The sequence below is a fragment of the Parasteatoda tepidariorum genome, chromosome 10, assembly GCF_982258835.1.
Source record: "Parasteatoda tepidariorum strain Cologne lab strain chromosome 10, Ptep-v5.0, whole genome shotgun sequence".
NCBI lineage: Eukaryota > Metazoa > Arthropoda > Arachnida > Araneae > Theridiidae > Parasteatoda > Parasteatoda tepidariorum.
The window spans coordinates 83,117,790-83,140,894 of NC_141764.1; the positions used below are offsets into that span (position 1 = coordinate 83,117,790).

General features: G+C 29.8%; 1 protein-coding gene across 1 annotated transcript in view; it reads left to right on the forward strand.

The window, feature by feature from the left end:
- Window positions 1–23,105, forward strand: part of LOC107442922 (cell adhesion molecule Dscam1) — a 170,807-nt gene that overhangs the window by 97,308 nt on the left and 50,394 nt on the right. The window contains exons 9-14 of the mRNA XM_043040966.3: window positions 2,262–2,552; window positions 4,533–4,655; window positions 7,124–7,297; window positions 10,617–10,764; window positions 15,993–16,141; window positions 21,818–21,949. Coding sequence (XP_042896900.2) covers window positions 2,262–2,552; window positions 4,533–4,655; window positions 7,124–7,297; window positions 10,617–10,764; window positions 15,993–16,141; window positions 21,818–21,949 — 1,017 coding nt within the window. The remainder of the gene's footprint in view (window positions 1–2,261; window positions 2,553–4,532; window positions 4,656–7,123; window positions 7,298–10,616; window positions 10,765–15,992; window positions 16,142–21,817; window positions 21,950–23,105) is intronic.

Sequence of the window (23,105 nt, forward strand, 5' to 3'; positions counted from 1 at the left end):
ATTAAATAACCAAAGGCTTTTCCAAGCTTTTTTGCGGTTTTCTTTGAGTCAGGATTACTTTTTCAGAAAAAAATCAAAGTTCAACTCAAATAGGAATCTTAATTTTCAGATTCAAATACTTGAAGAAAGTTTGAGAAAGTGATATGATTATCTCTCTCTGTATATATTATATTAAACTGCTGTTTGTAGAAAATGCAACACCATGAAAGAATCATCAGAATCAAATGAAATTTAATGCAGAAACGACTTGTACTGATACAAATAAATGATGAAATTTTCAAAACAAAAGAAACAAATTAAGCGTCCGAAATCAGTATTTGGTGCAGCCACCACGCGCTGCAATAAGTGCTGCTATACGACGTGGCATGGAGTCAAACAGATGTTGAATATCTGCTTGAGGAAGAGAATTCCATATCGCTTGTATGCGCAACCAAAGTTCGTCTTTGGAAACTGCAGGACGCGGATCACGAGTGAGACGCCGACCAACCATATCCCACACGTGCTCAATAGGCGACATATCCGGCGAATAAGCAGTCCAAAGAAGAAGTTGCATGCGTTGTATTGAACAGAAGTCTCTAACAGTCCGCGCAACATGTGGGCGTGCATTATCCTGCTGAAAAATAGCTCCAGGGATGCCTTGAAGGAAAGGAACGACTTCGGGCTGTAGCACTTCACGGACGTATCTGTTGCTATTGAGATTACCCTCAATTCGTATCAAATTGGATCGTCCATGATACGAAATCGCACCCCAGACCATAACTCCGGGTGTTCGACCACTATGTCGTTCAATAATACACTCAGGAAGGCAGCGTTGACCGGCATAACGTCTAACACGAACACGGCCATCATGGGTCCACAAATTGAAGCGTGATTCATCTGAAAAGACAACTTGGTGCCAATCAGCTCGCCAGTCTCTGTGCTCAAGAGCCCACTGCCGACGCAGCCGTCGATGATCCGCCGTGAGGGGAATCCTGTATAATGGCACCCTTGCACGCAATCTACGGCGCAGCAGACGACGACGAATTGACGAAGCCGACAATTGTACACCTGTAGCAGTAGACCAATGTGCTGCCAGCTGCCTGGAGGAAGCTGTGCGATCATTCACCGCCATGCGGAGCAGGTGTCGATCATCGCTCTGACGTCACCTTCTGTCGTCCAGTGCCTGTTTTTCGAGTTGTTCGGTGCTCGTCGGTCCGCTGCTTCCAAACTCGCATCACTGTGGAACTGTTCCGCTGCATACGAGCTGCTATTGCGCGATAGGAAAATCCTCCTTCTCGAAGGCCGATTATCCTCCCTCGTTCAAACTCCGTAAGTTGCTTGAATTTCTTATTCTTCCGTCGTGGAGGCTTACTCAGGTCTCACTAAACGTTTGCCACTAACAAATAATCATAGACTATTTTCAACGTCCCGCTACAGCACTTTATTTATACGCTTTCAGCATCAATTCTGAGGGCGCTGCGCGCGCCACGCACGCGCGATGGCTCTGAAACTTTATTAATTTGCATAATATCCTATAATTGACATTTGCTGCGAATTTCATTTGATTCTGATGATTCCTTCATGGTGTTGCATTTTCTACAAACAGCAGTTTATATTATATTATATTATATTATATTATATTATATTATATTATATTATATTATATTATAATTATATTATATTATATTATATTATAGTATAGTATATTATATTATAGTATATTATATTATATTATATTATATTATATTATATTATATTATATTATATTATACTATATTATATTATATTATATTTACATTTATGCACTTTTTTGTTGTGTTTTCATTTCTCCCTAATCAGGCATGAACTAAGGAAGAAATGCACGGCACTTTTCTCACAAGTTCCAAAAATAGTTTCCATGTTTTCTAGTAGATGGAACTAGTAAACGAAAAAAATAATAAAAGATTATTTTCAAATCAACCACTAATTTGAGCAACAACGTAATATTTTCTGAAAATGGCATTTAAAGCCAATCGTGCAAATATTTCAAAAGAAATTTTCTGGCATTCAGCAAGAAACAATACTTTAATATCAGCAGCTCTATCTAACTAATAAACATTTTTTAGTAATTTTATTTTCTTGTGAAAAAATATACGCGAATTTCCTTCGCAGAATATCACAAATCGTACACTACTACGTCCTAACGTTTTACTTTAACTATTTTTTTTTTAAATGGATCTCATTTCTTTTAATCATGCTCCATTTTGCTAATACATTTATTAACTTTCCCTTTTTTTATTTAGATGCTCCAAAAATAGCCAATTTTTCCTTCCACAACAACCTATACGAAGGTAAAAGAACAGCTGTGACATGCATCATAGTAGAGGGAGATGGTCCTATATCTACTACTTGGCTTAAAGATGGTATACCATTTGATGCTAATGATCTTGGCGCTGTTTTAACGTATGCAGATGAGAATTTTGTATCGACATTAACATTCAAGAACTTGACATACAACCATAATGGTAATTACACATGTGTGGCCAGAAATGAGGTGGCATCTACATCGCATAGCGCAGTTCTTGTCGTTAGAGGTACGTTTTTAAATACCTCGTCATTGGGTGGTATCAAAATAATACCACATATTTTTTGATTGAACATGCTTCGTCTAAGATAATGTAGTTTTTTGGTTAATCTATTTTACATTTTTATTAGTATTTAAATTAAATCTAAGACTAAATACAAACGTTTATTTACTTTTGCCTTCCTTTATTTCTCATGACGTTGATGATATAGCAGTTATAACAACCAATGAAAATAGATAAAACCTAATAAATCTGTCGTAGTTATCAATAATCATGTGATTGATATCATAAATGATGTTTTGTGGACATTTATAATCACTCTTCATTTATTATCACTCTTGTTTAAAGTAATACCGAGAATCACGGTTTTACGTCTTATACAAAGCATTTAAAGCTGGGATCTGTGAATTTCGTTTTATTGATCTGTAAGATTTAACAGTCGATTAATATGAGTATTAAGATGTATTGTAATAAATGATAGAGACTATAGATAGATAAATAAAACTGGGGAAAAAACTAAAATTTAGTATAGTTATAATTTTAAAAAAGGAAATAAAACTATTAGTTAACATTGTAAAGCTTAAGTTATAAATTCTTGTGAAACATTAAAAATAAAATCTAGTAAAAAGTGATTAAAATATGAAACTTAATATAACCTTAGTAGTAATGGATAGATAACTATATGATTCTTAAGAGTGATTAACTGTTTGGTGCAGAATTTTTATTACACATATTTTTCATACTTTTTTCATTATTTTGTAGTAGTTTAGGTCAAAATTAGTGAAAAATATTATATTTTGCATTTTAATAATTTATGGTTATGAAATACAGCTAGATACACCAGTTTCTTTCTCTGAATTAAAGGTAAAATCTGCCGAATAATAATTCTTAGAATTTGCACTTATTTAGATTAAAGAGAAACAATTATTCATGATTGAAATTCTTTAATTTACAAAATCGTTTATTGATAAATTTTTGAATATTAACGAATAAAAAATTCTGATTACATTTTTTAGATTTTAAGTTTTAGCACAAATGCAATTCTAGTAATCTAACTGATTGTTTAGTGACTATTAGACTGTTTTTTTATAATTAGAAAATATATACCAAAATATATTTTTGTTTAAAACGTCATAAAAATGTATAAAAAGGGGACTGGTGTTCCATATGCGTTAAAGGTTTAAACATAACTTACACTTATATTCACAGTTATAGTAATATTGCGATTTATCTAGGCTTTATGCCACATACATACTTTTGAAACTATCATATGTATATTTTATTCAATTGCTCTGTGAATTTCAACCGTCTGTTAATACACTTCAAACTTTTTATTGCGATAAATGTTTGAGAATATGGAAAGCGAAATGAACCTAAAAAGTCGTTGAGAATTCTTGGAAAAGTTTTGCTCAGTCTTGGTAAAATTAGTTCATAAAACCAAAATAAAAGTTAACAGTAATCTTACTAAACCTATTAAATTTAGAGTTATATATCCCAATAAATATTAGAAATCAAATCCAGTAAACACAAATTAAAATAAATCATAATATAACATTAGTAACTGTATGTTGGTAATCATGAGAATAATAAATGATGAAGCATCATAATGATTTAATTTTTTAGTTTGAAGCAATATCTAGAATAATTATAGTGTTGCACTCATCAAAAATAATGTCTTCTTACAAACACCAGCTTGCAACTAAAGAAATAAAATAAAACAATCTCAGAATTGTTCTTATACCCAAAAAATAAATAATAAATTAAAGGTTTAAATTGTGGCAATATTTAGACGTTAGATGACTTTTAGAATTCGAAGCCATTAAAAACATTCTTAATGCGAAGAAGAGAAGATTTAAGATCTAAGAAGAGAATATTTTAAAGCTGTTGAAGAAAACATTCCAAAAATAAAACATTAAGTGAATACATTTGCGAAACTAAATTGAATACTGTCTCCTTTTACGTTCTTTTAATGATTAAGAATATTTTTAGTTCCTCCTAGATGGATAATAAAACCCACTAATGTAACAGCTGTGGCCGGTCGACCAGTAAAAATTGAATGTCAGGCAGACGGTGTTCCATTACCACATGTACGATGGAAAATGTCTTCCTCTAGTAAGTAACCATTTATCTTCATTTAAGGTAAGAAAGTAAATTTAAAAGTAGTTACAATTTGTTGAAAGACCGAAATTAATCATTACTTAAAGCTATAATGAGAACGGTAATAAAGATTCGAAATTATCTTTTAGTCATTTTAAAGTTCCCGGATTTGGTGTCTGAGTTGAATAAAAATTATTTATCATGATAGGGATGGGTATTTTCTGTTTTTGAAGTAACTTGACTGAAGTAGCTTGCATTAGAAAAATTATTTCTTTTATTTAATTCATTCTTGTTATAAAATACATAATATTAAAAATGAATGAATATTCTGAGTAGTGGTTACTAAAATAAAACTTCATTTGCAGTAAAAATGGATCAAGGATTTGGAAGGAAATATGTATATGACAAAAATGGCATTGCATTTTTTTTAGCACTTGCCTCATTTGAGGACTCATATTGCTGCCTCAAAAATAGATTCACTTAAGGATTCCTTACCCTTTCGGAGTTTAATTAAAATATTACATTTTTGAATTTTATTGATTACATTTTGTAGATTTAAAGCGAAAAAATTACCTAAGTGTAATTTAAACCAGAAAATAAAAGATAAAACAGAGAAAAAGTGATATTTACATGTTGTATAAACCAAAAACTTTTGATTTGATTAAAAAATAACCTTAAATAATGATTGTATAAAATTTTCATTCTCAAAATTAGTGCTTTTTTATGTTATCGATAGTTCCAATATAGCATTCATTTTAATTGGGTAAATTAATCATAATAACCAATTGATTTAGCTGGGTATAGGCAATATGTTGCACGTGCTGAAGGAACTTATACTTAAGAAGGGATAAGGTAAACAGCATATGGTATGGAAAATTAAGAATTCCTTCCTATTATTTCTAAATCAGTACTTGATATCTATAGCTTTATTTCCTTTTAATGTAGAAATTAATAGTTTCAAAGCTGAAAAAACTGTCTTAATTTGCAAGTGTTTTGGACAAAGTAATGATAATAATTCTTATTTTTTACTTGCAAGTGTTCAAAACATATCAAATACAAAAAGACATGATTTTTTTTCCATTTCATCATAATATAATCAATATGTCTGACATTCTGCTGATAATGACTTTCTTCAGTTTGGACGAAAGATGTAAGCTTCAGGTAAAAACTCGCATGCGATGACGTAGAGTGACTGAAGATTTAGACTTTAAATGACTAAAACTAGAGACAGTGCTCAGAAATACCTATAAACTGGTTACACGAATGATATAAATAGACCAGTCCATTTTATTTCGTTTCTAATTAAATCTACGTGTTATTTGCTATGCGTCCTAGTATGTTTTTAAAAACTTAATTACTGTTCAATTTATGAGTTATGCTCAAATCTGTTCTTAGTTTTTATTGTCTGTTTTACCAGCTTACATAGTGTCGATACCAACCCAGATTAAATAAACATAATTCATTATGATTTCGTCTAGATTTTAAACAAATGCAAATCGTATTCAATGATGAAATGTGACAATTCTACCACCTGGTGACAAACTACGCAACCACCAAATCGATGAGCAAACTATAATAAAATCTCAAATTATAATCAAAGAGTTGCTGTGGCTGAGTAGAGAGTAGAGGGCTCACCTCCCAATGAGGGAACTCTGGTTCGAATCCCAGCGACGGCTGATAATACGAATTCTGCTCCCCGCTCACACCGACCACAGTGCTGAAGTTATATATTTTCAGTGGTAGACGAACATGAATTGCAGCCTCCTTACCATCGAGCTAATGCTGCGAGGCAAGTCCTCCACGAAGGTTAGTTTATCCCAATTTAGGAGCTCCGTTATCTTCTGTGCTATGCTCAGAATTACAAAACTGCAGAGTTGACCATTGATAGTCAGAATTTAGTCAGAATCACAGCATTGATAAATCCAGAATTTGGCCGGCTGTTCAACGTCAGTCATTTAAAAACTATAATCAAAAAATCACTGTGGCTAAGGTAATAGAGGGCTCGTCTCCTTCTGAAGTGTCCCGGGTTCGTATCCCAGCGCTGGCTGGCTGATGCGAATTCTGCTCCAAGCTTGCACAGACCACAGTGATTACTTAAAATATCCTCATCTGTTGATGGTTCATGGATTCCCCTTGCCGCATCATAAACCGTGGAAAGTTTTCGTGATTTTCCTCTCCGTGTAACGCAAATGCTGGTAACTTCATCAAAAAGTTCTCCGAGAAGATTTGTTTGTCATGATGCTTCATCCAGTTCTCTTGTCTTCTATGCTGGGTTCAAAAGTACAAGAATACGAAGTAAACTCAAAATATGGTTCGCTGTTCAATACCTGTTATAAAAATAAAAACTATAACCAAAGCTAGTAGTATCAGTAGATCGATTCATTTGATGTTGTTGATCGTCGGAACGTTAAAGATATCAATTAACAATGTATTGATTCAAAATAAAATGGTTTGTGATAAAATCTGAATTATATGTGTTATAGGTGAGTCTTCACAGCAATTCAAAACAATTGTTAGCCGATCTCATGTCCATATTTTGATGAATGGATCCCTAAATTTCCAAAATGTTGAGATATTGGATTCCGGGTATTATATGTGCGAGGCAAGTAATGGTGTCGGATCAGGAATTACCGCTGTTGTATATCTATCTGTTCACAGTAAGTACTCTTGATTTCTAACCTTTTTTTTTCGTCATTACTTTTTTTAAACTTGTTATATCTTCAAAATAAATCGTAATTCTTAAGGAAACATTATTAAGCCTATATTCCGGTATTAATCAAATGAAATATTTCATAAAACTTGCTTTTTTCTTAATTTTACGTCATAATAATGGATAAAAATGTTAATATTGATGTGCTAATTTAAAGGGTACAACAGAATTCCTCTATTCTACTGGATTGCGTTCAAAATTACAAGGAAACATGAGTATTCTCAAACCAATTTCGAATTGACTGATTAACGCAGCTTTAAAAGTTGAAATTGAATTGAGAAATTCTGAATGTTCACAACACAAATATATTTTTGTTTTGGCTTTTTTAATATCGGGTATCAAGACGCTTGAAATTCCTGCGGATTTCTATATGCGACAGCCTTACAAATTTTCTATAATTTTCCCTCAAAGCGTAATATTAACTTATAAAAATGCTAGATAGCAGCAAAATAGATTATTGCCTTGGAAATAAATGATTAGCTTAATCAACAGATTCTAATATCTTCTTCAATCAGACGAAAAATCATGAAGAAGTTCGATATTAGCTTCGTAGTGAATACTATTTCGAATGTATAGTTAACCATCATAGTTAAAGAATATTCTAGGTTTACTAACTAGCAATGAAACAGATACAACTAATAAGCTGAAAATATGAAATTCCTTAACATTACAAACTAATAATACATATCATATTTTCAATGACTGTTATATTAATAGTTATATAACTGTTATAATAATCTACTCTATAATAGAATCTAGTATCACTTTGGGTACTTTCTAAGAAAACTTTATTTAATATATCTTTTACTTTTTCCAAATTTTTATCGGTCGAGTTCCTCAACATGAAACTAGTGGAGTGTACTTCTAACCATTAAAGCTGTTGAAAACATTTCCGCACTTGTGTAAAGTTAAAAAAGTTTAAATTTTTTTAACCGTTTAAACGGGTAAGAGGGGCTATTCCAACACCTCCTAGAAAAGAGTAGGCCTCTGTACGGGTTACCATGAATATCCATTAGTAGTCCAAACGTAATGACATATATCGTATTTTCAACCACTGCGCAGCTTAGTACCCCGAACGTAATGACATCTTTCTTATTTTTCATGAACTGCGCAGTTAACTTCGTCACATCGGACTACAAAATTGATCCGTGCTGAGGCCTTCATACTTCTAGGAGGTGTTGGCTATTCTCTCCTTTACTATTTTTATTGGAAACAGTTTAGTGTTAAATTAAATTTTTTCAAGAAGAAACTCGCATTTGTAATAAAAAGTATTATTATATCTACTGTGTTTTTTATTGTATTTTTGCACTGCATTGAAAATTCATATAAAATATACATTAGAATATCGACAAATTATGATAGGTGCTACTTAGACAAACTCGGTCCAATAAGAATGTACCTTAAAATTAAAGAATTTTTAAATCGAATATTATTTATTGTTATGATTTTAATCTGTTCCATAATATTTTTTTCTAAACAATTATTTTTAATGCTGATAAAAAATCTTAAATATAAATTAAGAACTATAACGTCACGTGGAATCTGGGAACTTGATTTTTCAAAAAAAAAAATTATTACGGTAGTTGAATGATTGAAATTTACTAAAAACAATTTTTAGACTAAAAACAATAAACGCATTTTACAATCACCTACGTAAATCTTCATTAATGTAACGCAATGGTAAAACAGAAATAATATAATTCGACAAAGTTTACGTCACACAACTGATCTGAATATTCAGTTAAAGAATAATAATATTAAATTTAAAGTCAATGGTTAAAAAAAGATAAATTAGTGACTTCAAAATATTTGAAAAATATAGTGCAACAGTAAAATCATTAACTATTGAATATTTACTTCGATGAAATGGTAACTATAACGGAAATCCAGTTTCAGTACATGAAATACATTCATGAATATCATTATTGGATGAGAAACAATACGAATTCCAAGTTATTTTTCTAATAACAAAGTTGCATTCTTCGAGTTCAAATAACCTATTTTCTAAATAATTCCATGAAGTTGAAGGCGAAAAATGAACTCCATAATGAAAAAACTTTATTTATTTCAAATTTTTAAAAAAAAATGGAAAACATCGACATGTTTAGAGTGTTTAAAAATGGACTCATAATTTTTAAGACTCACTAGCATAAATAAGGAAAACAAAATATGATGAATAAATTGTAGCTTTATATTCTTTATTATTGTCCAATTGGTCAAGTTTTGAACAGTCAAATCATGTAAGTTTTTCCCACCACTTTAATTTTTGAAGCAAACGAAGTTTTTACTTTATCAAGTTAACTTATTAACTATTTCTGCAATTGCAGTAGTTATAAAATGGTCATAACAATGGTCATTAACAATACGAGAATATTGGGCTCTCAAATATCGTTAACAACTGAAGTGTATCAAAAAGTAGGAGTTCCAAGATTCATCTATCGCGAAAAGCTACTAAGGAAATTGTTACATTTTCAATTTTGCATCTTTTAATACTATTTATATATATATATTTTTAATGTATTGACCTAGATTTTAAAGAACTATCCTTATCATCAATAAAAGTTCAATAGTTAATGATGTTTTTTCTGCTGCATTATTATTTCCGTATGCCTGGATACCAATTCCCCCCCCCCTCTTTTTACTGTAAAATCTGCAGTATAACTCTTTAACAAATTTATCTCACTCACCTGACGTAACCTCTGTCAAATTATAATGCCCTTGTTTTTTAATCGATTTTAATTTTATCACAAGCGATAACTATTATAAAGGGTAATGATCGTTTAAATTTTAATATTTAAAGAAATTTCGAACAAGCTTCGCTATCTCCATGTTAGGGAAACTCGCCTGCAAATAACGTTGCATTTCCAGTTAACGATCATTTTAAATAACGCAAAATATTCTAATTTTTCCTTGTCATTTGACGGTTTTTATTTTTTTATTAAAATATTAAGAATCATTATAACAGAAAGTATGGCACGGACAAGCAATTGATTAAAAAGTAATAAAAAAGAATGTAATAATCCATGTATTTACTAAAAAAAATGAATTTTTTTCACCATTTAAAAACAATTCAGGAAAGTTTTAATCGCATGATCAATTTAAAACAAATTTTTACATTTTTACATTTTGTTTAGTAAAGCAAAATTTAAGTTATTTATTTTCCCTCTTCAATAAAAACATTTCTGTGAATAATTAGTTTAAACAAATCAGTCATATTTATTTGAAAATGTATCAATACAAATTCGCTGTTTGTCTTATCCTTTTAGGTGTTCCACGGTTTCATACAAAATATGCAATGATGACGGTAAGACGTGGTGATAAGGCATTAATGGATTGTGAAGTAGTGGGTGATAAACCCATTAGTTTTTCATGGAGAAAAAATGGAGCGGCCATTGACACGGAAACAGAGATACGGTAAGTCATATTTTGTTATTTTCGACCCAATATTATGTTATATAAAACGCATTCCATCTCGTAAAATACGCTGAGATAAGGCTTTAAGAGCCTTACCGACTACCTGGGATTTTAGATTAATATTTCTTTTTTTTTTATAAGAATGCCATTTCTAAGAGCAATGTATATGAAAAAGAATGAAAGTGAAAGACTCACTACAGGATTCTATAAAAATTACTAGAAACAGTTTATAAAAAGAATAATTAAAGAGAAATGAACTTAGTTTGCACTTCTTTTAGGAAAAAAATACTTTACCAATTTAGATTTTTTATAAAGTAACATTAAATTTGTTGACCGGTGGAAAACTTTGCTTGAACGGAGGAAAATTTCTATAACATAAATTACGCTAAAATATATTTTTTCCCCAACAAATATATAATACTATACTATCTCCCTGATCCGCGTTGGTTAAGGGGATAGAGAGTTTGCCTTTCAATGAGGTAAACCGGGTTCGAATCCCAGCGATGGCTGGTCGATACGAATTCCGCATCAGGTTTGCACCAACCACAGTGTTGACGTGAAATATTCTCAGTGGTAGACGGATTATGGGTTAGAGTCCCGTTGACATCAGGCTAACCGTTGGAGGTTCTCGTGGTCTCCCTCTCCATAATCCTTTCACAAAGGAAAATTTATGCCAATGGTTCATCTAGAAGTTCCCTTGTCTTCTGAATTTGGTTCAAAATTACAAGGTGACGTAGTTGAACATTAGCAGTCGTAAACCCAAATATTGGGCCGACTATTCAACGAGGGTTATATAAAAAAAGCTATCTTCCTGTCCTTCCATCATCGGGCTACCCGAGGAAGGTTTTAATGGCTCTTCTCTCAATGTAACGTAAAAAATAATTACACCATGTTAGTTCCATCAAAAATCCTTCCATGAAGGCTAGATTGTTACAATGCGTGATTCAGTAGTTTCCAATTAAAAGATGATCTTAAACGTACATGTTTTGAAAGATATTGCTAAGAAGAGTAAATAGCGATTGCACTTAGTAACATGAAGAAAGTCCTTTTGATAAAAATAAGCGTTTCTTGTATAATTTTGAATAATAATAAAATAACGAATATATTGTACTTGCACCTATTTCCCCAAAATGTGCATTTTAACTAGATGACTTGACACATTTTAAAAGCACACAATAAAAACTTATAGACAAATGGTTGGCCTGTAAGAATAAATAAACTTATTACCATGGCACAGCATAGAAAAGTGCACTTTTCTCTCTCATTTTGCTTTTCTTGAACTCAGTTTTAAAATCTTTTTAACTTTTCGAACGAACTATAAATACTGTCTTAATCACAATGTTTACCCATTTGATTAAATAAGTTTATAAGGAATAAATAATGAGGTAATAGAAGATTGTCGTGCTTCATATTCTATCATAGCTTGATAAATATAATTTGGAGGGGAATTTTCTCTTAAGTCTGAATTATTTTCATAGGATAAACAATTTTTAGGAATAAATTAAGTAAATTATGTTAGGAGAAAAGCAATAAGTAATGAATGATAATCATCTATCAAGTACTGAACGTGATCTTGAGGGATATGATTGGAGAGAGAAATGTTTCCTAAATCTAAATTGTTTTCATACGTTATACAATTTTTAAGAATAAATTTAGTACATTTGGTTGGGTGCTAAAGAATAAATGAAGAGGTAATGAATGATAATCATCTATCACATACTGAACTTGAGCTTGATGGATGTGATTTGGAGGAGAAATGTATCTTAAATATAAATTATTTTCATACGTTATACCGTTTTGAGGAATAAATTATGTGAATTAGGTTTCGTGTTAAGGAATAAATGATGAGGTAATGGATGATAATCATCTATCACATACTGAACCCGAGCTGGATGGATATGATTTGGCGGAGAAATGTATCTGAAATCTATATTATTTTCATACCTTACACAATTTTTAAGAATCAAGTAAATTAGATCAGAAATAAATAACGAAGTCATGAATAATACGCATCTATCACGTATTGAACCTGGGCTTGTTAGGTGCAAAATGCTTATTTAATTTGAGTTACCCTCATACGTGAAACGATTTTATTTTAAATTAAAAAAAAATATTCACTTTTGTTTAAATGAAATATAGTTAGAACTAGTTAATATAGAATTTATTTAGGAATTTATCTTGATAAAAATAAGCAGTAATAAGGAAAATATTTTCTCAATTGATAAGTTTCTTTTTGACGGTCTGGACCAAACACAGTTTTATTGCTCTCAGATAAAGCAAAAATAAGTGTGTTTCCTTGTTATATATTTTGAAGAAAAAAATAAAACGCTGGATGGTTGCTTTCACTAATGGTCTAATCGATGGAGTATTTTTCTTTTATGACAACAAGAGTTGACAGCCAAGTTCGCAAAATGATATAAAGCTATTTTTCTGCTTTAGGAAAGCTGAATTTGCTTTTGAAAAAAAATTGTGCCAGTTACTTGCTTAAGACAAATTGAGAATTACTGTAGCGTATTAAAATATCGGATATGATACATTTTTCAGAAAAAGTTATCCTAAAATATAAGTTTCAGATCTCACGGATGAAAATAAAGTGATTAAGAATTACTCTGGCTTATTAAAGTATCAAATATTACATATTTTTTAAATAAAGTTATTCTGAAATTTAAGTTTTAGAGCGCAAGAATTTAAAAAAAATATTAAGATTTAGATTTCACTCAAGGCTATTAAAGTATCGTATATTACATACATTTCAAGTAAAATTACCCTAAAATATGCTTCAGAGCAAGAGAATTAGAAAATGAAATGATTGAAAATTACTTTAGCGTATTGAACTATCGCATATTACATATTACCTTAATAAAGTTTAAAAGTAAGTTTTAGAGCACAAGAATTAAAAATAAAATAATTGAGAATTACTTTAAAGTATTAAAGTATCGCATATTATGTGTTTTTCAAATAGTTATCCTAAATTATAAGATTTGGAGCACAAGAACTAAAAACAATATGATTGAGAATTACTTTAGTGAATTCAAGAGTCGCATAAAATATATTTTTAAAATAAAGTCATATTAAAATATAGGTTTTATAGCACAAGAGTTAAAAATAAGTTATTACATAGCTACATTTAAATAATTTCAAATCGATCTTTCCTGGATTTATATCATAAGTGGTTAGAGTATGCTGGTTAAAATTTATAGTCACTTTCAAAACGTGAAACATTAGACTTATGTAAGATATTAAATCTAGAATGATGTGATATTATCTCATTAGAAACCGTTTACATTTTTGCATAAATATTAATCAGTTACATCGATTGATATTCTTGTATAATTCTTGTAAATAACCAATAAATGCACTTCCATTAATTACTCATTTGCAGTTTAATCAGAAAATCAGGACTAATTGAAATCGCTATGATAACCAATGATGAAATATGTTAAATATAACTGAGGTAACACAAAAAGTTGCATAACTACATTATGTGCTACACAATAGTTTATACCTTTCCAAAAGAATTTTATTTTCTTTCGCTGAGTTTAAGTTCGAAACAAAATTATCTTTCTTTCCTGAAATTTTACTTTTTTTTGTTATTTTAAACCAAAATACAAAATATTTCAAAAGATATGAAGGAAAAATATTTTGTCACCTACACCTCTAATGATTAAGTTCAAAAGGCTGTTGTCGAAAAAGGTTTCTGTAATAAACCCTTTATTTACAATTTTAAATCTTTGATGAAAAATGATGTCAAAAAAAAATTAAACAAGTATACAAGTACAAAAAAGTAAAACAAGTATACACATTAGAGGACGCAAAATAATGCTAAAACAAAGATGAGGAAGACTAATGTGAAATGCTGGTTCAGAGAAAATAAAACCAGTTTGATTGCTTAATAAAACTTGGAGATTTTTTTCATTGTCACATTTGTCTCCTCTTAGTTTCACACATCACAAATTTGCAAAATTACAAAAATAGGATGTTGGACATCGTTTTTACACTTTCTCAGAAGCAAGAGTCTGATTGAAATAACCTGATTTAAGGCTTATTTTTGATTTGCCAAATTTATGTGTATATTTTTCACCAATTTACTATAATAGCACTTTTTAAAAAACACCTCAACTGAAGTGTAAAGGTGCTGTAATGACATGACGCAAATTATCCATAAATTATACTGTGGAGGGCTTATTGTTGATACATTTTGGTTTGCATATTCTACATATAAAAGGTTCGACCATTAATCTAACACTTTCACAAACCTAAAATATCCCTGACTGATATTACTTCGATTAACGTTTTTTTTCAGATTCACAAATTTTAGGAGCTTAATTTATAAAAATAAGACCTTTTACAGAATGTCTGAATTATAGTGTTAAGTAGCTATATTGCCAAATAAATTAAATTATCTATAAATTGTACTGTGGTGGACTTATTGTTGATATATTTTGGTTCACATATTCTACATATAAAAGGTTCGACCATTAATCTAACCCTTTCACGAACCTAAAATAACCCTGGCTGATATTACTTCGATTAACGCTTTTTTTTTTCAGATTCACAAATTTTAGGAGCTTAATTTACAATTTATAAAAGTAGGACCTTTTACAAAATGTCTTGATAATAGTGTTAAGTAGCTATATTGCCAAATAAATTAAATTATTAATAAATTGTTCTATGGTTCTATAAATGCTAATTTTAATATCGGGATAATTTAGTTTGTATTTTCCACATATAAAATTTTTTGGCGATAATATAAGAAAAAAAAATACTTCTCTATAAACATTTTTATTACATAAGTATTTTCATTAAGAAAAAACAACAGCTTTATTATGAATAAGATTTTCCATCCGTTAATTGCATAAACTTGAGTTATATTTAACATGTTTCCAAATCACGCATAATACAAACAGAATTCGAGAAGAGATAATTTTCAAAAATCCATCAAAAGAGAAAATAATCTTCACTCAAAAACATACAATAACTGTATTTAATCATTTCTGCAGAAATTCTTTGGATTTTATTTTTTGGAAGCTCATTTAAAGCGAAAAATAATCATTGTAAAAGCTTCGCTAACGATTTATCTATTTGGATTGCAAGCTAAATAGATTTCAAAAGAATAGAATATTCATGAGTATAAATGTATATCCAGATGGTGAAAGAAGATAAAAAAAATATCTAAATTACCAGGTAGAGCGATGATTTGAATGTGATTAGTTTTTAAATATTCCTAGATATTCACAGAAAACTCATGAGAGTGTCTCTGGAGCCCGATCTGAATTAGTCATTGAAAAAGTGGAAAAGAAAGATTCAGCTTTGTTCTCTTGCACTGCAGCTAATCAATATGGAGATGATTCAAAGAATATTCAGCTCACAATTCAAGGTAATTTTTTTTATTCTTTATATGAATGACTCTTCAAAATTATGAAGATGTTTTCTCGTTAAGTATATACTTTTCTCGTTATAAAGTGGTGAATTACTCAAAGAAAGTTTGCAAATTTTTACGTCTCAACAGTTCTTTTATCTTTATGAGGTTATTGCATTCTTTATGAAAGTGTTTTCGAATATGTTATTAATTTTTCATGGGTTGTATTTTAAAAATATTCAATTTGGTTTGGTTTTTTTTTGATGAAAAAAATAATTATTTTCACAGTATTTCAAGTAAATTTTTCGAGTACATAAATATTAATCGTTTGCAAGAAAAAATGAATGAAAGTTTTAAATGGCAGTGAATATTTAAATGCATGTTTAATAATTCATTGCAGTGGTTATTCCACCTTCTTTATGAAATATTTTATTAGACTAGTGCTTATATCATTGTTTGGTTGATAAGGTATCACACATTGTTTAAGCCTTAGAAAATATAAGGATAATTATGGATTACGTGCAATAAAATATGCTAAACAAATACAAGTAAATATGGTAAATAGACTTGGAGTTGATTCGAATATCTAGCTAATAATTCAATGTATTTCTTGTTATTATTAGCTAAATAATTCGTTAAAAATCATAACGATGTTTTCTCGCAGTGTATAAACTTTTGTCATAATAAAACAATATATTACACAAAAAATACCTGAATAGTTAATTAATTTTTGAATATTATTTTCTTTGTTATTCGTAGTTGAATGATTCTTTAAAAATCATAACGATGTTTTCTAGTAATGTGTATAATTTTATCACAGTAAAACAATCTATTACTAAAAAAAAATACCTAAATAGTTCTTTATTCTTTTTGATTATTATTTTCTCTGTTGTTCGTAGTTGAATGATTCGTCAAAAATCATAACAACTTTTTTTTTCGTAATGTATATACAGTCGAATTTCTATTTAATTAACTTCCAATTTGTCAAATTTTTCTATTTTGAGTTTTTTTTTCAGGAACCAAGAATATTTTGCCAATTTCTTCGTAAAATAACTTCCAAACAACAAAATGAAATTTCTATTTAGCGAACTTTTCTCTGACATCCACTTTCCCTATTTTCCAAAATATTTCAGAACATTTCAAAAGTGTTAACGCATTTTATAGGGGAAAAGACCTTGAGTTGATTTTCCTCAGCCACTTAACTTTTAGAGAAAGCAATATAATACATTACCCTTTTTGTTTGCATTTCAAGCATGAATCCATGCCAGAAATCAACTTACGAGAAAGCATAACAGAAATTTCTAAGGCATTGAACTATGATGTTACAGATCGTACTATTCGTAACCGTTTTGCTAAAGCTGGATTCAACGCGGAGAGGATGATATTCCTTTAGAAGAACTTAAGAGAATGCGGCTACAGCTAAGAAAGAACCACGAAATTAGCGATGATACACTGATTAAAGATTTTCTTTTTATTGATTCTGAATCTGCAGCAGTAGGAAAACTGCAGGCATTTTGGGCAGTAGGAAAAATAAGAACAACACAGCAATAAATTGTGAGGAAACCGGAGACAGAAATGATGAAGAAATCACCATACCTTCATGTGATGAAATGTTAAAATAATTTGAAATAATTCGATAGTAGATAATAATTTTCAAGATAAAGGTGTATCAATTGCTATTTTATATATGTCTAGTGTTTATGAGTTTAAAGCCTGTTTTGTGTTGTTTAAGTATTTCAAATGGTGATTTTCAATTTAACGAATATGTTAATAATGTAATATATTCGTCAATATTTTCTATTATATTGTGTTCTAATATAATATATTCGTAATGTGTTCTATTTAACCCCTTTCTTCTCGCTCCCGTGAAAATGACGGGGTGAGATTTCGCTCTCTATTCCTCACTCCCGTGATATCTCCGGGCTGGAGTGTTCAGTAGTAACACGCCAATAAGAATAAAACTAATTTATTTCTTTTCCCGGGAAAACATTTTATTTCTCATTCTACGCACCAGATGGCAGTACCAGGATATTTTTAAGGTAATTGTAGATAGTTAGTTTATTTTAAACTAGATGCCAGCACTAATCAAATACGTGTATTTGTGATTAGATTAAAAAATAGGCCCTTTTATGACCGTTTTCTTGAAAATTAACGTTAAGGGGCTAACGAATAAGTTCCATATAAGTTACCATATAAGGAACTTTTTATCGGCATTTAGCTGTTTCATTAAATAGAGGTCCGTTTGCAATTTTATCATAGTAAAACAATTACTCGAAAAAAAGCCTGCTTTCATCTAAAATCATAAAAATGTAAATCATAAAATCATTCTGTAAAAATCATAAAATCATTCTTTAAGAATCATAACAATGTTGCTTAGTAATGTGTACAACTTTATCATGATAAAACAATCTATTACTAAAAAAAATATGTTTACAGAAAAAAAGGGATATTTCACAAAAGGTGGGACAGACTCCTGGTAACGACTTAACAGCACTGTAAGAAAACAGTAAAGAAAAATATCTTACGTTTGTGAAATATCTAGAAATCCGTAGAGTATTTCCTTCGAAGAATCGAACCATTTTAATTTCGTCCAATCAGTAGTTTAATCAGAAAGAGTGTCCGAGTTTGATTGTTAAGTAATAAAGAGAAATCGTTAATTCTGAGGGTCGTAGTCATCGAGAAACTTTCTCGTTACTTTCAGAAAATTCGAACGAGGGAAGAAAATCCTTTGAGCGAGATTGGAAGCTTAGTTATAAAAGTTCTATAAACTGCCATAAACTGTAAACAATTTTACTTTTGTCTATTTCTTTAAGTTTTAAGTCCAGGTTTCTTAGAAAATATACTAAAATGTATAGATGTATGTTTTGTTCTTAGAACGAAAAGTCAACAGATGATTGTGTTACCTATTTTCTTACCTTTTTTTCTTGTGTTACCTATTTAATGAACAAAACTGGTTAAAAATGTAATGTGTAGTAATACATTTAGAAATGTAGGATGATTCGTAATGACCACCTTCAGTACATATGTTTAAAAACCTTATTAATAACAAATGCGTGATGTTCCGTAATAACCACCTATAAGTCATATTTTTAGAATCCTTAGCAATTATAAATGCAGAATGTTCTGCTGTAACCGCTTTCAATCCTCAAGTTTTGAATCCTTATCAACCACAAATGCAGGATGTTCCGTAATGACAGACTGAAAACCATATTTTTAGGACCCTTATCAATTATAAATGTAGGATGTTTTTTAAGACCAATTTTAATCCATACCTTTAAAATTCTTATAAATCATAATGCAGGATGTTCCGTAATGCCCGCTTTTAAACCATATTTTTAGAATCTTTATCAATTATAAATACAGGATGTTCAAACCAATTATAAATGAAGGATGTTTAATGATTACCTTCAAGCTAAATTTTCAGAATTCTGATCAATTATAAATCCAGGACGTTCCGTAATGACAACCTTAAAGCGACATTTTTAAACTCTTTATCAATTTTAAATGCAGGATGTTTCTTCACTACTGCATTTCTTCCATATGTTTAGAATCCTTATCAATAATAAATATAGAATGTTTCGTACTTCCGACTTTCGTGTCTACCTTCAAACTATATTTTTAGAATCCTGGTCAAAAATGAAGTTTAAACTATATAGGGTCAGGTATTAAGCTGAGAAAGTTTCATCAAAATCAGATGAATCTTTACTGAAGAAGCGGATGAGAAAACATAAATTGTTTGATTAAAGGTAGAGACAGACAGTGATATTTAGAAACAATTTTTAAGATTCCTGAGGGAATCAAACTTGTTTTGGTGTTTTCAACCCGCTTTCCTCAGTAATGATTCTATAGAAATAAATGGTATTTTTTTTTTCAAATTTAAATATTAAATCACTACTCCCAATGTATTTATTTTTTGCTATATATTTTACAAGGATTTTAAAAATATGGATAGAAAGTAGTTATTATGGAACACTGTGCCCTTAGGCACTGTAGATGCGATTGAAAAACCAACGCAAGTGCGTCAGGAAGCGTTGCACTAACGTTGTTTTATCCAATTCACAGAAATTAAATATTATTAATTTAAGATTTTTAAGACCTGTTTGACTTACAGAAGTCCTTCAGAAAACTAATTAAAAAATGTCAAATGATTTTACAGGTGTTTGAAAATAAATTTTCCTTTTTCCTTAAAAAGATATTGAGTTTCAGAATTTGAATATGTTTTGCAAAAGATTTCTCAAATGATTTTCTATTTTTCTGTAATAATTAGAAAATTAATTCCTCCGTGAAAATTAATTTCCATTTCTATTAGCGAATAGAAAACAATTTAGCTGTTGCTTTTTTATATTCTAAAAAAATCCATTCATACATATTTCATAAAAAATACGCTAATTAAACTTTGAAAAAAATATTTTAGCATTTTTTTCACTAAAATGGAAAACCATCTAGAGAAGACATTTAAAAAAATTATCCATATGTATAGTAGAGAAAGAGGAATAAAAAATATGAATTACAAAGAATTAAAAAAAATAGAAAAATTATCTTTAAAATACAAATTAGTAGAAGTTGAAAGATCGTGTGGGGAATTTTGCTATTAAGTTTTAATTAGTTTTTAAAGTTAAAAATATAATTCAATACCATTCAGTGATTCTCTTCATCTTTAAAAGAACAATTAACATTTAGAAATAACGAAATTTATTCAAATAGCTCTCGTTACCGAACCTGATACCTTTGGGACGTTTTTTTATTTTTATTTTAAGGGATAGTAAATGATGGGATTGTTTGCTATTTATATTTAACTTTCTCTACTAAAAAATCAATAGAGATACTTTATTCACACCCCACTAAAGCTGCACAATGGTCTCTCAGCGACGGTCTAGGAAATATCCCTGAAAATGAACCAAAGACATGCCATCCAAATTTCAATACTCTGCAGAGGAGATGGCTTCTCTCTCCAGAAAGCAGAGTCTAGCACTTACCAATGAAACAGTTTAATGAAGAATGATATCGCACGCCCTTAATCCCTTCGCAGGGTGATCAAAGTTGTATTCCACAAATTCACTAACCGTTATGATCTTCGACTTTGGAGATCTACTGGGAATCATGTCGTGCAATCACTGTGAAACTAAAAAAAAAAAAAAAATTCAAATGTTCAATGTTTTAGAAAAGCTCTTACAATTCTTTTTTTAACGCTTTTTTCCGAATTCTAGAAAGAAAGGAGAACTAGTTGCAATTTGTTTTCAATTTTTCATGTTTGTGCCATTATTTAAGAAATTTTTAACAATTTTTGTTCGCCTGATCTGAAGGCAATAATCAATCTTCACGGAGTTAGTTTCAATTATAGCAATGAATCGACTTTTTTGGTGGATAACGTTGGTAACTATTTAAGTAACTCTGCTGTGGAAAACCTTACATTCTTTCGCTTAACTCAAACACAAGAACTTAATCCGTGGTTAAAAGAGGATATTTATTGAGGTTTCGAGGCATAATTATTTAACTGACACTGAATAAATTATTCAAAAAGAACCTCAAAAATGTAATGTTTTTATGTTTTTTCTTGCTTATGCTTTTTTGAATGTCAACGGATTCTCAGATGGGATATTGGCAACAACAACAAAATGTAAATTTGCTATAATTTTGGGTTTTAATATATATTTTAAGTTGTGATGGGATATTGTTTCCTTTCATTTTACTTAGATATTCCTGATGCACCCAAGAGTACTGAAGTTCATGATGTTTCGAGTAGAAGTGTTAGACTTTCTTGGAGTAAACCATTTGACGGGAATTCTCCCATAATTCAATACACAGTCATGTGGAGACAGCTAGGAGGTACGTTTAATTTTTATTTTTTTAATTTTCTTTCTTGAAAGAACGCTATACAGAGACCCTTCAATTTTCTTTCAACTCCATTAATAATTTAAATTTTTTAGTGTGGAAAATATAAATTCAGATAAACTAAGAGTAGTGCTGTGAAAATTCGAATGCTGAAAATATTTTTGTATTTTTAAAAACTATCAAACTGTAAATAAATTATGACATGATTACTTCCTCTCTGCGTGGCAGAACATTATTCATTATGATTTAGCCTTGCATTATGACCGGATCATATTCATTTTTTAAATTTGATATTCAATTTAGTAGTTGAAACTTCATAACCAGCTTAACTTCATAACAAGTTTCATATAATATCACGATTTATTTATTTTCTGTAATTATGCCATATGGTTTATTTTCATATTAAAAGGTTTTTCAAAACAAAATTACTTTTTTTTAGTATTTGTTTTCTTATCATTATTTTTAATATTATCTAATTTTGATTTTTTTTAAAGAAAAGAACATTATAGCTGCGTAATTTGCTCGCAATCTAAAAATTTAAAAAAGAGAATCGAAGCATTTGAAACTACGCAGTTTACTTTGGGTTTTTCTCCTTTGCTTTACTTCATATTTTGAATTAATATTGTAATTGTACAAAAGGCCATTAAAGATTATTCCCGTTAGTGGTTATTATGCAGATTATTTATTGATCATGATAAAATCACGGCATTTACTAAATCTTATTACATATCTTAAAACCATATTTTATTGTCAATTTCACCCAAAACATTTCCAAAGCGCTTAAATAAAAATTACTGAGTTTTTTTATTTTTCCATAGAGCCAGAAACAAGGCACATTTTACCATATTCTGGTAGTTTTGACCGTACTTGTTTTTCCCCTAGGTGTGTGATTTCGCTTTTTTTTAAAACACGGTACAGTTTAGAGCATTGATTTTAGAGCTTTTGTCACATATCCAATATCCATTCTACAATATTTTTTTTATTTAGAAATAGTGTTTTCTTTTGACATTACTGATTCTTTCGAAAATAAAATACGTGGCTGAAAGGGATAAATATTTATCCGAGTTCTAATTTTATTCATTACAGGACGTATAATCTGAGACGCTAAGATATAAAATAAAAACCAACTTCCTTAAGAATAATGATTGTC